At 44.4% G+C, this 13,254-nt stretch overlaps 1 protein-coding gene across 2 annotated transcripts in view; it reads left to right on the top strand.

Moving 5' to 3' along the window:
* Positions 1 to 13,254, top strand: part of NOP2 (NOP2 nucleolar protein) — a 318,038-nt gene that overhangs the window by 80,273 nt on the left and 224,511 nt on the right. For both annotated transcript variants that reach the window (XM_069243103.1, XM_069243104.1), the window contains exon 8: positions 1,813 to 2,012. In XM_069243103.1, coding sequence (XP_069099204.1) covers positions 1,813 to 2,012 — 200 coding nt within the window. The remainder of the gene's footprint in view (positions 1 to 1,812; positions 2,013 to 13,254) is intronic.

Below are 13,254 nucleotides of genomic sequence, written 5' to 3'. Positions count from 1 at the left end.
AAATCACAGATGTCTTGGGATACTATGTGTGGAATTGCTAAACAAAATATCCAATGAGAATGTTTACTGCATATTGGGTGTTGTGTGTACAGTGTATATTACAGGGCTTCAGATATGTTGCGGCTTGTTTCTATTCAGGACTATTGCAGGAGGTGTAGTACATATCACTTGTTATGTGGTGCGTACTAAATTTGTCAATAGTTGGGCCTCACGTATTCGGTCTGAGTGTCCTGGTCCTATAGGTCGGTATTTATTTCAGTTGTGCACAGAGGGATTTAGAAAGTACACCAGGGGATTATCAGTTGCCCACCCTTTGGGGTGAAGACTTTGGGGTTAAAAGTGCTGCCTGGTGGGTTTTCCATGTTCATTTGGGTAGTGAGGGCAACAAGGAGCACAGGCTTCCCAGTCACTCGGTGTGGAGTGGTATAAATTGTCTTTGTCTGCAGTGTGCTGGATTCATGGTAGTACGTTGCTCGAGTACCATTCATGCAGCACCTAGGACCCAGAGAAAGTTTTGCATATCTTTGAAAGATGATTCCCTTTACATTTGGTAAGGGCCAGAAGGATTGAAACATTATTTTATAGCATTGACAGTAGAGTCACATTGGATTGGATGCACAGTACCACTTTTACATTAAAACTCACTAAGCCAAGGTAAGTTTCAAGCAATAGAAAAGCAGCTGTTAGTGAAAGTAAAAGTGAAACACTGTGAACAAAAACTGCAGTAGGCGTTAGAAAGGAAGTCAGTTGTATTTTGCATGTGATGCAGAAGGGATATTTCCATGTCCACCCCCAGTGTACTTCTGAAGAAGATCTCGGATTGAGTTGTGTGTCTATGTTTCACTATGCTTCTAGATTCAAAGATGACTTAATGCAATATTTCCATCTCTGAGCAGATATATGCTGCAGAAAGGAAACTGGTTTCTTCGTTTCGTCGTCCCATTGTTAAGATGTGTGATTTCTGTATTACTGCTCCGGACAGAACACTTACTTTAATAGGAGCAGTCATTTCCAATTGTGAGGCTTTCATCTGGTACCTAAGAACCACATTTTAGCTGTCTCATATTTGCTCTTTCTTTAATCAAAAGTCAAAACTTAGAAGGGAGGAAAAAAGAATACACTATTTCTTTTGACTCTGCCATGTACTGGGAAATGTTCATTTTGAGTGCCTTGTGCCATGCAAAGCTCTCAAGGTTTAAAAGTCCATACTTGAGTAGCTCTTGCAATCAGCTTTTGATTTGTAGTCCTGAAGTTATAATGTAATAAGCAGGACTAGAAGTATCACAGTGCAAAGAAAGAGCCTTAACTGGCTGAGAGATTATTCTCTGTAGCCCTGGGATCTCATGAGTACTCTGGCAGGGGAATACCAGGATGAACTCCTGTAAAAAAAAAAAAAAAAAAATGTTTTTTTGTTTTTGTTTTTTTTGGCAGCTGATCCTTTCGGGCTGATATTCCTCCCTTCAGAACTTGTAATCAGCCTGTTACTTATAATTTAAAAACAATTCTCCTCTTCAGTATCTATATTTGTTTAGAGCCTGGATGTAAGCAAAGCTTGTAAGTATTACTTTCAGGAAAAGCTAAAACAGTTGGACAGTAGTGACAAAAAATAGATGGATGTTTAATTTCCCAATAAATTATACCATGGGCTCTTCAGGATACAGCATGGAAGACACTTTACCGTAGTGCATAAGCTTTTTTGGGTATGGTTTGAAGGATTCTGGGCACCCCATACAAGAGTGCTTGCTGGGATTGGAAATTCTGAGTGGCATACATGCTCCACATTTTGCTGTTCTCCTTGACGTGCTCCCCCACGCTCTACGCCTGTGGACTTGCAGGACGTGCACCAGCGCATCAAGGACAACGTGGAGGTGCTGCAGGACTTTGGGACAAAACGGGATGCTGACCGGACACGCGCAGAGTACCTGGCTCTACTTCGCCATGATCTTGCAACTTACTACAGCTATGGAGACTTCCTGATTGAGAAGCTTATGGATCTCTTCCCTGTGTCTGAGGTAAGGGCACACTATCACTCTGCCACCACTGGCCTCCAGCCACTTCCTTTTCTGTTTTTGAACTGCACTTCACCTGTCCTCTCTCACCTCCTCCTGCCTTCCTTGGGCACTCACCTTCCCATCCTCCTTTTACTTCTGGCTTCCAAATTTCTGTGCTAAACATTTTTTGTTTTTACTTCTTTCCATGTTCTGTTAGAAACTTTCTTTCTCTTCCATTGCTTGCTTTCTATCATAATGTTTATTTTTCACATTTCTCCTTTCTTACATTGCATTTCTAGTTCCTTCTCTCTTTCAGTTTCCATGTGTTTGGGTGGCTGCTCTTCTCTTCATCTTCACTTTTTTACTGTTGTGTTACAATTAATTTTTGCCTAGATTGCTCCCTTTATGGTAGTATTCTTTCTATACTGCTCACGATTAGTGAGCACAATATAATAGATATGTTGAGATCCTGCTTGGATTACTGAGGTTCCTCTGTTAGAAAAAAAAAAAAACAGGCCTCACACAATTTGTGGCATGCTTCATCCAACAACAAAAACACAATATTCTAAATAGGGACCGAAATATTGAAAAATTTATATAATTAAAACTGCCTAGAGTTCATGTCCCTACCACCAGTTTATTAGTGGCAACCCTGACAGAGTTAAAAAAAAAAAAAAAAAAAAAAAATGAAAAAGAAAATTAGTGTGATGATCATGACGTGTTATTGTCCTACCCTCTTTAGTGTTAATTTTGTTGACTTGTTTGACCGATTCTTTGCACCCAACTGGGTTAGTGGCTTCATCAGGGCGTAAAGATCCCACATATCTGTCACTTCCCCAAGGTCTGTCATTCAGGAATGCTGACAGACAACAGAACAGAGTAATGAAACAAACATTGTCAAAGCCAATATGTCTCGGCAGTCTGAGAGCTATCGGTGTTGACAATTTAATACATTTGTGTATCAGTAAGAACCGCCCCAGAGTCGTACACAAATGCATTCACATTGCCATCGCCTATACTCTTGGTTTGCCGCGACCATTTGGCTTTGCCAATGCTTGTTTACTCTTCAGACACAGTGCACTGTCTGGACTCTGACGTAGAAAATAAACATTTCCTGTGATTATTTATGAGACACACAGCTTCCAGAATCTCTTTAATAAATTATAAAATCTGGTTTAAAACACTGGTGTTTGCAGTATAGTTAAAGCAGCCTTGTCGACCTCTACAGAACATTTTCATGTTTAAATAAGTGTCTCAACGGAGCATTTTCAAACAGAAACTTTTATTTAGAGTTACACTTCTGTTTACCCCTGGAAATTATGCTTTTTATATTTGTATATCTTCTGCAGAAAAACTAGACTTGTAATATGATCAGTTTGGTGTATTCAGTCAACAAAGCCATACAGTAAGTTATGATAAATAGCAATGTCCTCGAACGCATACTATGCACAAAACAAGTATTTTGGCAAAGCTCTTGTGTCTGAATATATAGAATAAAAAAATTATGAATCTCGGCACGCGCCCTGGTATTGCCTTATCTAGAGTAACTTCTATATAAATGCAATTGCAATCTCCGCTGTCCCACCACTGCTCACTGCCTGTCGGCACGATCTGGGATCCTGTGACAGGCGCTGAGCTGCCCATGTGTTGCCAGGCAGTGGACTGCAAGTATGTGCCTGCTACTTGATGTTATCGAAATGCCATTGAAGGCAATATCTGTTGCTGGTCTGATGGACGCAGGGGTGGGACAAACCAGACATTTCTGGTTTGCAAGTTTGGCAATGCTGTGAAGCAATGCCTTTTATTGCTAATACCTTCAAGGCAGAAGTCTTTCACCAGTGGTATCAGGTTTGATGTGTGAAAGCTCGAACTGTCCATTTATTATTATTATTTTTTAACTCAGCGTTTCAAGCTAAATATTTTAACAGGTGGTATGTTGGAATCCCAACACTGGAAAGGGTGAGTCAGTTCTGCTTCAAATCTAACTGCTGGCTGCTCACAGACCGCCGCATTGGGTGCATTAAACCAGTGAGCTAGCACTCTTCTTAAGTGCTTCAAACTCATGGGTCAATATAAGTTAGATTAGTCCGACCTGCAGGACTTAGGATTCATTTGTGGTCACGTGCTGCTAGCACAATCATAGCTTTTTGCTGGTGAATAGTGTTCAAGCAAGTTCATAAAGAATTAACTAGGAATATGAGATACACACTCACCATCTGGTAGCAAGGAAACAGGATATGACGAATGATTGATATAAGAAACACCTACTGAGCACAAAATTCTTGCAAGACAATTTCTAGAAGAAACAGTCCTCACACAAATATCCTACTATATCTCTGCAGTGTTAAAAGCGGGCATGCCCCTAGGTTTTTCATATTTATCTATATGTTCGATGGCATGTGTAGCTGCAGATACACATGCTGTGCACAGTCCGCCATCTGGTGTTGGGCTCGGAGTGTTACAAGTTGTTTTTCTTCGAAGAAGTCTTTTCGAGTCACGAGACCGAGGGACTCCTCCCATTTTGAGTCCATTGCGCATGGGCGTCGACTCCATCTTAGATTGTTTTTTTTCCGCCATCGGGTTCAGACGTGTTCCTTTTCGCTCCGTGTTTCGGGACGGAAAGTTAGTTAGAATCTCGGAAAAAAATCGTCTGTATTGTTTGCGTTCGGTATCGGGTTAGTTAGCACAAATCGACACCGAATTCTGAAGAGCTCCGGTGGCCCTTCGGGGTTTTTTCGATCCCCCGTCGGGGCCTGGTCGGCCCGGCCACGTGCGACTTTAAGGCTCATGGAACGGACCCCATTCCGCTTCTGCCCAAAATGCCATCACAAGTATCCGTATACGGATCACCATCTGGTCTGTAACCTGTGCTTGTTCCCCGAGCACAAGGAGGATACTTGTGAAGCCTGTCGAGCGTTTCGGTCGAGGAAGACGCTGAGAGACCGAAGAGCCAGGAGACTGCAAATGGCATCCACGCCGACAGGTCAAGAACGCTTCGAGGAGGAAGAAGAAGCTTTTTCCACCCGCGAGTCGGATTCGGAAGAACTCGACGCTGAAGAAACACACCAAACCGTGAGTAAGACGTCGAAAATCAAGACTCCCGAGAGGTCTACAAAAGCCCAGGGGACGCCACCGCCAACAGGCCATGGCTTAACCCGAAAACTAGGTGACCCATCCAAGGCACCGAAAAAGGGCATGCTGGTGTCGAAGTCATCCGACTCCGGTCGAGATACCGCCACACAGCAACCTCGGAGCCGAGACAGCGGCTCCGAGAAACTTCGGCACAGAGACAGCGGCACCGAATAATTTCGGCACAGAGACACCACGCCGAAAAGAAAGAAGGTTTCTTCAGAGCCTAAAAAGACTTCCGAAAAGGTTTCGGTTCCGAAACAGCCAGCCTCGGAGCCGAAAAGTAGTTCCTATACAGAGGAACAAGGATTAACCTCCCAATTACATAGATTTGGAGAGGAGCTTCAAGCTGTAGAGCCTGACTACACACAAAGAAGGCTTCATATTCATGAGGACACAGGGAAGATAACCACTCTTCCCCCAATCAAAATAAAGAGGAAACTTGCCTTTCAACAAAAGGACAAGCAACCACAGGCAAAGGTGGCAAGGAAAACAACCCCACCACCGTCTCCACCACCATCAATACATGCATCACCAGCAACAACACCACCACTGATGCATTCACCAGCTCATACCACAATGAGTCAGGATGATCCCGATGCATGGGACCTCTACGATGCTCCAGTGTCTGACAATAGCCCAGACTCTTATCCTACAAAACCGTCACCACCTGAGGACAGTACATCCTATACACAGGTGGTCGCAAGGGCAGCCGAGTTTCAAAATGTCTCCTTACATTCGGAACCAATTGAGGATGACTTTCTCTTTGACACCCCATCCTCCACCCATAGCCAGTATCAATGCCTTCCCATGCTCCCAGGAATGCTAAGACATTCAAAACAAATTTTTCAGGATCCGGTTAAAGGCAGAGCCATAACTCCGAGGGTGGAGAAAAAATATAAGCCACCGCCCACAGATCCAATATATATTACAACACAACACAACTAACACCAGACTCAGTGGTTGTGGGGGCAGCTCGTAAGAGAGCCAACTCTCATACCTCAGGCGACGCACCACCTCCACAGACAAGGAGAGCCGCAAATTTGATGCTGCGGGAAAAAGAGTTGCAGCACAAGCAGCAAATCAGTGGCGTATTGCCAATTCACAAGCACTTTTGGCAAGCTACGACAGGGCTCATTGGGATGAAATGCAACATTTCATCGAACACTTACCCAAGGAGTTCCAAAAAAGAGCGCAACAGGTGGTGGAAGAGGGACAAAGTATCTCAAATAATCAGATACGGTCTTCCATTGATGCAGCAGATACAGCTGCAAGGACAATAAACACTGCAGTCACAATACGAAGGCACGCATGGCTGCGCACTTCTGGGTTCAAACCGGAAATCCAGCAGGCTGTGCTCAATATGCCGTTTAATGAACAGCAATTGTTTGGGCCGGAGGTAGACACTGCCATCGAAAAACTCAAAAAGGACACTGATACGGCCAAAGCCGTGGGCGCACTCTACTCCCCGCAGAGCAGAGGCACATTTCGGAAAACACCTTTTAGGGGAGGGTTTCGAGGTCAACCCACAGAAACCACAACCTCACAAACAAGGCCTACCTACCAGGGTCAATATCAAAGGGGAGGTTTTCGGGGGCAATTTAGAGGGGGCCAATTCCCAAGAAATAGAGGAAAATTCCAAGGCCCCAAAACCCCTCAAACTAAGCAGTGACTCACAAGTCACACACCCCCATCACATAACACCTGTGGGGGGAAGACTAAGCCAATTTTACAAACTTTGGGAGGAAATAACAACAGACACTTGGGTCTTAGCAATTATCCAGCATGGTTATTGCATAGAATTTCGCCAATTCCCTCCAAACGTCCCACCGAAAACACACAATATGTCAAAACAACATATAGATCTTCTAGGGCTAGAAGTTCAAGCATTGCTACAAAAGGACGCAATAGAATTAGTTCCAATTCAACCAGAAAAACACAGGAGTTTACTCACTGTACTTACTAATACCCAAAAAGGACAAAACTCTGAGACCAATACTAGATCTCAGAACACTAAATACCTACATCAAATCAGACCACTTTCACATGGTCACGTTACAAGATGTAATCCCACTGCTCAAACAGCAAGACTACATGACAACATTAGATCTAAAAGATGCGTATTTCCATATACCAATACATCCTTCACACAGGAAATACCTAAGGTTCGTATTCCAAGGAATACATTACCAATTCAAAGTGTTGCCATTTGGAATAACAACTGCGCCAAGAGTTTTTACAAAATGCCTGGCAGTAGTAGCTGCACATATCAGAAGGCAGCAAATACATGTGTTCCCGTACTTAGACGACTGGTTAATCAAAACCAACACGCTAAGACAATGTTCACAGCACACAAACTACGTCATACAGACCCTTCACAGGCTAGGTTTCTCGATCAACTACGCGGAGTCACACCTTTTGCCGTGTCAAACACAGCAATACTTAGGAGCGACAATCAACACAGCAAAAGGGATTGCCACTCCAAGTCCACAAAGGGTTCAAACATTTCACAAAGTAATACAGGCCATGTATCCAACACAAAAGATACAAGTCAAAATGGTAATGAAACTCCTAGGCATGATGTCTTCATGCATAGCCATTGTCCCAAACGCAAGATTGCACATGCGGCCCTTACAACAGTGCCTAGCATCACAATGGTCACAAGCACAGGGTCAACTTCTAGATCTGGTGTTGATAGACCGCCAAACATACATCTTGCTTCTATGGTGGAACAGTACAAATTTAAACAGGGGGCGGCCTTTCCAAGACCCAGTGCCACAATACGTCATAACGACAGATGCTTCCATGACCGGGTGGGGAGCACACCTCAATCAACACAGCATCCAAGGACAATGGGACATACATCAGAGACAGTTTCACATAAATCACTTAGAACTGTTTGCAGTATTTCTAGCGCTGAAAGCATTTCAACCCATAATAACCCAAAAATACATTCTTGTCAAAACAAACAACATGACAACAATGTATTATCTAAACAAACAAGGAGGGACACACTCGACACAGTTGTGCCTCCTAACACAAAAAAGATGGCATTGAGTGATTCACAACCACATTCGCCTAATAGCACAATTTATTCCAGGGATTCAGAACCAGTTGGCAGACAATCTCTCTCGAGATCACCAACAAACCCACGAATGGGAAATTCACCCCCAAATACTAAACAATTACTTTCAAATTTGGGGAACACCTCAAATAGATCTATTTGCAACAAAAGAAAACTCAAAATGCCAAAACTTTGCATCCAGGTACCCACAAGATCAATCCCAAGGCAATGCTCTATGGATGAACTGGTCAGGGATATTTGCGTACGCTTTTCCCCCTCTCCCTCTCCTTCCATGTCTAGTAAACAGGTTGAGTCAAAACAAACTCAAACTCATACTAATAGCACCAACATGGGCAAGGCAACCTTGGTACACAACACTACTAGACCTTTCAGTAGTACCTCATGTCAAACTACCCAACAGACCAGATCTGTTAACACAACACAGACAACAGATCCGACATCCAAATCCAGCATCGTTGAATCTAGCAATTTGGCTCCTGAAATCCTAGAATTCGGCCACTTAGACCTCACACAGGAATGTATGGAGGTCATAAAACAAGCTAGAAAACCTACAACTAGACACTGTTATGCAAATAAGTGGAAAAGATTTGTTTATTACTGCCATAATAATCAAATCCAACCTTTACACGCATCTGCAGAAGAAATAGTACGATACTTACTACATTTGCAAAAATCTAAACTAGCTTTCTCTTCCATTAAAATACACCTTACGGCAATTTCTGCTTACCTACAAATTACGCACTCAATTTCATTGTTTAGGATACCAGTCATAAAAGCGTTTATGGAAGGCCTAAAGAGAATTATACCACCAAGAACACCACCAGTTCCTTCATGGAACCTCAACATTGTCCTAACACGACTCATGGGTCCACCTTTTGAGCCCATGCACTCTTGTGAAATGCAATACTTAACGTGGAAAGTTGCTTTTTTTATTGCCATCACATCTCTAAGAAGAGTGAGTGAGATTCAGGCATTTACCATTCAAGAACCATTTATTCAAATACACAAAAATAGAGTTGTTCTACGGACCAATCCTACATTTTTACCAAAAGTAATCTCACCGTTCCACCTAAATCAAACGGTAGTATTACCAGTGTTCTTCCCACAACCAGATTCGGTAGCCGAAAGAGCACTACATACATTAGACATCAAAAGAGCACTAATGTACTACATTGACAGAACAAAACTAATTCGAAAGACAAAACAATTATTTGTCGCCTTTCAAAAACCTCATACAGGAAATCCAATTTCAAAACAAGGCATTGCTAGATGGATAGTTAAGTGCATTCAAACCTGCTATCTTAAAGCTAAAAGAGAACGGCCTATTACACCAAAGGCGCACTCAACCAGAAAGAAAGGTGCTACCATGGCCTTTCTAGGAAATATTCCAATGAACGAAATATGTAAGGCAGCAACATGGTCTACGCCTCATACATTTACCAAGCACTACTGTGTAGATGTGCTAACTGCACAACAAGCAACAGTAGGTCAAGCTGTATTAAGAACATTATTTCAAACTACTTCAACTCCTACAGGCTGAACCACCGCTTTTGGGGAGATAACTGCTTACTAGTCTATGCACAGCATGTGTATCTGCAGCTACACATGCCATCGAACGGAAAATGTCACTTACCCAGTGTACATCTGTTCGTGGCATTAGTCGCTGCAGATTCACATGCGCCCACCCGCCTCCCCGGGAGCCTGTAGCCGTTTAGAAGTAGATCTTAAACATTTGTACATTTGTAAATATATTACTTAAAACTTTATTATGTACATACGCATTCACTCCATTGCATGGGCACTATTACTAGCATACACAACTCCTACCTCACCCTCTGCGGGCAAAACAATCTAAGATGGAGTCGACGCCCATGCGCAATGGACTCAAAATGGGAGTAGTCCCTCGGTCTCGTGACTCGAAAAGACTTCTTTGAAGAAAAACAACTTGTAACACTCCGAGCCCAACACCAGATGGCGGACTGTGCACAGCATGTGAATCTGCAGCGACTAATGCCACGAACAGATGTACACTGGGTAAGTGACATTTTCCACCTTCTTGACTGAGTTTTTTTTTTTTTTTCTTCTTCAAAGAAGCTACCTTTTGTGATCTGAAAAGCAAATTATCACCCACTGCCCAGAGCCCATTATACTACCATTCACTTTTTTCCATTGTGGTCAAGCAAAGTTACAGTAACATTGACACCATGGTTGGAAACTAGTTTACGCTCTGCACTAGCGTCTGCTTTTTTTTTTTTTACACTTTGTGATCAAAATGCAGGTGACTTTAGATTGGATTTCAGGTCGAGGAGACACGGTCCTGTCCTCAGATCAAACAGCTAGTCAAGAAGGTAAGACAAGAACATACCAACTCACTATTTCAGTTTACGCTTACTGAGAAAAACAAAAGACAGCACTAGCTAATGTCCTTTCACTGAAAATGTTTGCTTGTGTGTTCTCAGTTATGGAAACATGGAGGAATGTTTAGGCCCAAGTATTTTGTCTGTATTTTGGGTACGGAAAATGAGGATCAAAAGAGTGTCTTCCAAGTTCCCACAGGCCCTCTACACTTGCACTGGTAGACTGGGACAGAAGGGAGCACGAAGTGGGGAAGGGTATGGAGAGTCCACAAAATTGCCTTTAGATGCTGTTCTGGAGTACAGCAAGCTTTTTCCTTGGCGGATACCTACAAAATAACACACAGCTAGAATAACTACAAACATCAGGTGTAAGGAAATGCCTCCTTGGCATGGTTACCCCCTGACTTTTTGCCTTTGCTGATGCTAAGTTTTGATTTGAAAGTGTGCTGAGGCCTGCTAACCAGGCCCCAGCACCAGTGTTCTTTCCCTAACCTGTACTTTTGTCTCCACAATTGGCACAACCCTGGCACCCAGGTAAGTCCCTTGTAACTGGTACCCCTGGTACCAAGGGCCCTGATGCCAGGGAAGGTCTCTAAGGGCTGCAGCATGTCTTATGCCACCCTAGGGACCCCTCACTCAGCACAAACACACTGCTTGTCAGCTTGTGTGTGCTGGTGGGGAGAAAATGACTTAAGTCGACATGGCACTCCCCTAAGGGTGCCATGCCAACCTCACACTGCCTGTGGCATAGGTAAGTCACCCCTTGTAGGAAGTTGGCTCTGTATGCACTATTTCAAAGTAAGGAATAGTATGCACAGAGTCCAAGGGTTCCCCTTAGAGGTAAGATAGTGGCAAAAAGAGATAATACTAATGCTCTATTTTGTGGTAGTGTGGTCGAGCAGTAGGCTTATCAAAGGAGTAGTGTTAAGCATTTGTTGTACATACACACAGGCAATAAATGAGGAACACACACTCAGAGACAAATCCAGCCAATAGGTTTTGTTATAGAAAAATATATTTTCTTAGTTTATTTTAAGAACCACAGGTTCAATTTCTACATGTAATATCTAATTTGAAAGGTATTGCAGGTAAGTACTTTAGGAACTTTGAATCATTACATTAGCATGTATACTTTTCACATAAAACACAATAAGCTGTTTTAAAAGTGGACACTTAGTGCAATTTTCACAGTTCCTGGGGGAGGTAAGTTTTTGTTAGTTTTGTCAGGTAAGTAAATCACTTACAAGTCTCAGGTTTGGGTCCAAGGTAGCCTACCGTTTGGGGTTCAGAGCAACCCCAAAGTCACCACACCAGCAGCTCAGGGCCGGTCAGGTGCAGAGGTCAAAGAGGTGCCCAAAACACATAGGCTTCAATACAGAGAAGGGGGTGCCCCGGTTCCGGTCTGCCAGCAGGTAAGTACCCGCGTCTTCGGAGGGCAGACCAGGGGGGTTTTGTAGGGCACCGGGGGGGACACAAGTTCACACAAAAAGTACACCCTCAGCGGCACTGGGGCGGCCGGGTGCAGTGTAGAAACAAGCGTCGGGTTTTCAATGTAAATCAATGAGAGATCAAGGGATCTCTTCAGCGTTGCAGGCAGGCAAGGGGGGGGGCTCCTCGGGGTAGCCACCACCTGGGCAAGGGAGAGGGCCTCCTGGGGGTCACTCCTGCACAGGAGTTCCGTTCCTTTAGGTGCTGGGGGCTGCGGGTGCAGGGTCCTTTCCAGCCGTCGGGAAATGGAGTTCAGGCAGTCGCGGTCAGGGGGAGCCTCGGGATTCCCTCTGCAGGCGTCGCTGTGGGGGCTCAGGGGGGACAACTTTGGTTACTCACGGACTCGGAGTCACCGGAGGGTCCTCCCTGAGGTGTTGGTTCTCCACCAGTCGAATCGGGGTCGCCGGGTGCAGTGTTGCAAGTCTCACGCTTCTTGCGGGGAGTTGCAGGGGTCTTTAAATCTGCTCCTTGAAACAAAGTTGCAGTTCTTTTGGAGCAGTGCCGCTGTCCTCAGGAGTTTCTTGTCTTTCTTGAAGCAGGGCAGTCCTCAGAGGATTCAGAGGTCGCTGGTCCCTTGGAAAGCGTCGCTGGAGCAGGTTTCTTTGGAAGGCAGGAGACAGGCCGGTAGGACTGGGGCCAAAGCAGTTGGTGTCTTCTGTTCTTCTTCTGCAGGGGTTTTTCAGCTCAGCAGTCCTCTTCTTCTTGTAGTTTCAGGAATCTAAATTCTTAGGTTCAGGGAAGCCCTTAAATACTAAATTTAAGGGCGTGTTTAGGTCTGGGGGTTAGTAGCCAATGGCTACTAGCCCTGAGGGTGGGTACACCCTCTTTGTGCCTCCTCCCAAGGGGAGGGGGTCACATTCCTATCCCTATTGGGGGAATCCTCCTTCTACAAGATGGAGGATTTCTAAAAGTCAGAGTCACCTCAGCTCAGGACACCTTAGGGGCTGTCCTGACTGGCCAGTGACTCCTCCTTGTTATTCTCATTATTTCTCCTGGACTTGCCGCCAAAAGTGGGAGCTGTGTCCAGGGGGCGGGCATCTCCACTAGCTGGAGTGCCCTGGGGCATTGTAACACGAAGCTTGAGCCTTTGAAGCTCACTGCTAGGTGTTACAGTTCCTGCAGGGGGGAGGTGTGAAGCACCTCCACCCAGAGCAGGCTTTGTTTCTGTCCTCAGAGAGCACAAAGGCTCTCACCGCATGGGGTC

This window comes from Pleurodeles waltl, chromosome 7, assembly GCF_031143425.1.
Source record: "Pleurodeles waltl isolate 20211129_DDA chromosome 7, aPleWal1.hap1.20221129, whole genome shotgun sequence".
Classification (NCBI taxonomy): Eukaryota; Metazoa; Chordata; class Amphibia; order Caudata; family Salamandridae; genus Pleurodeles; species Pleurodeles waltl.
Note: the sequence above shows the minus strand (reverse complement) of the source record. Positions and strands in the feature narration are given on the sequence as shown.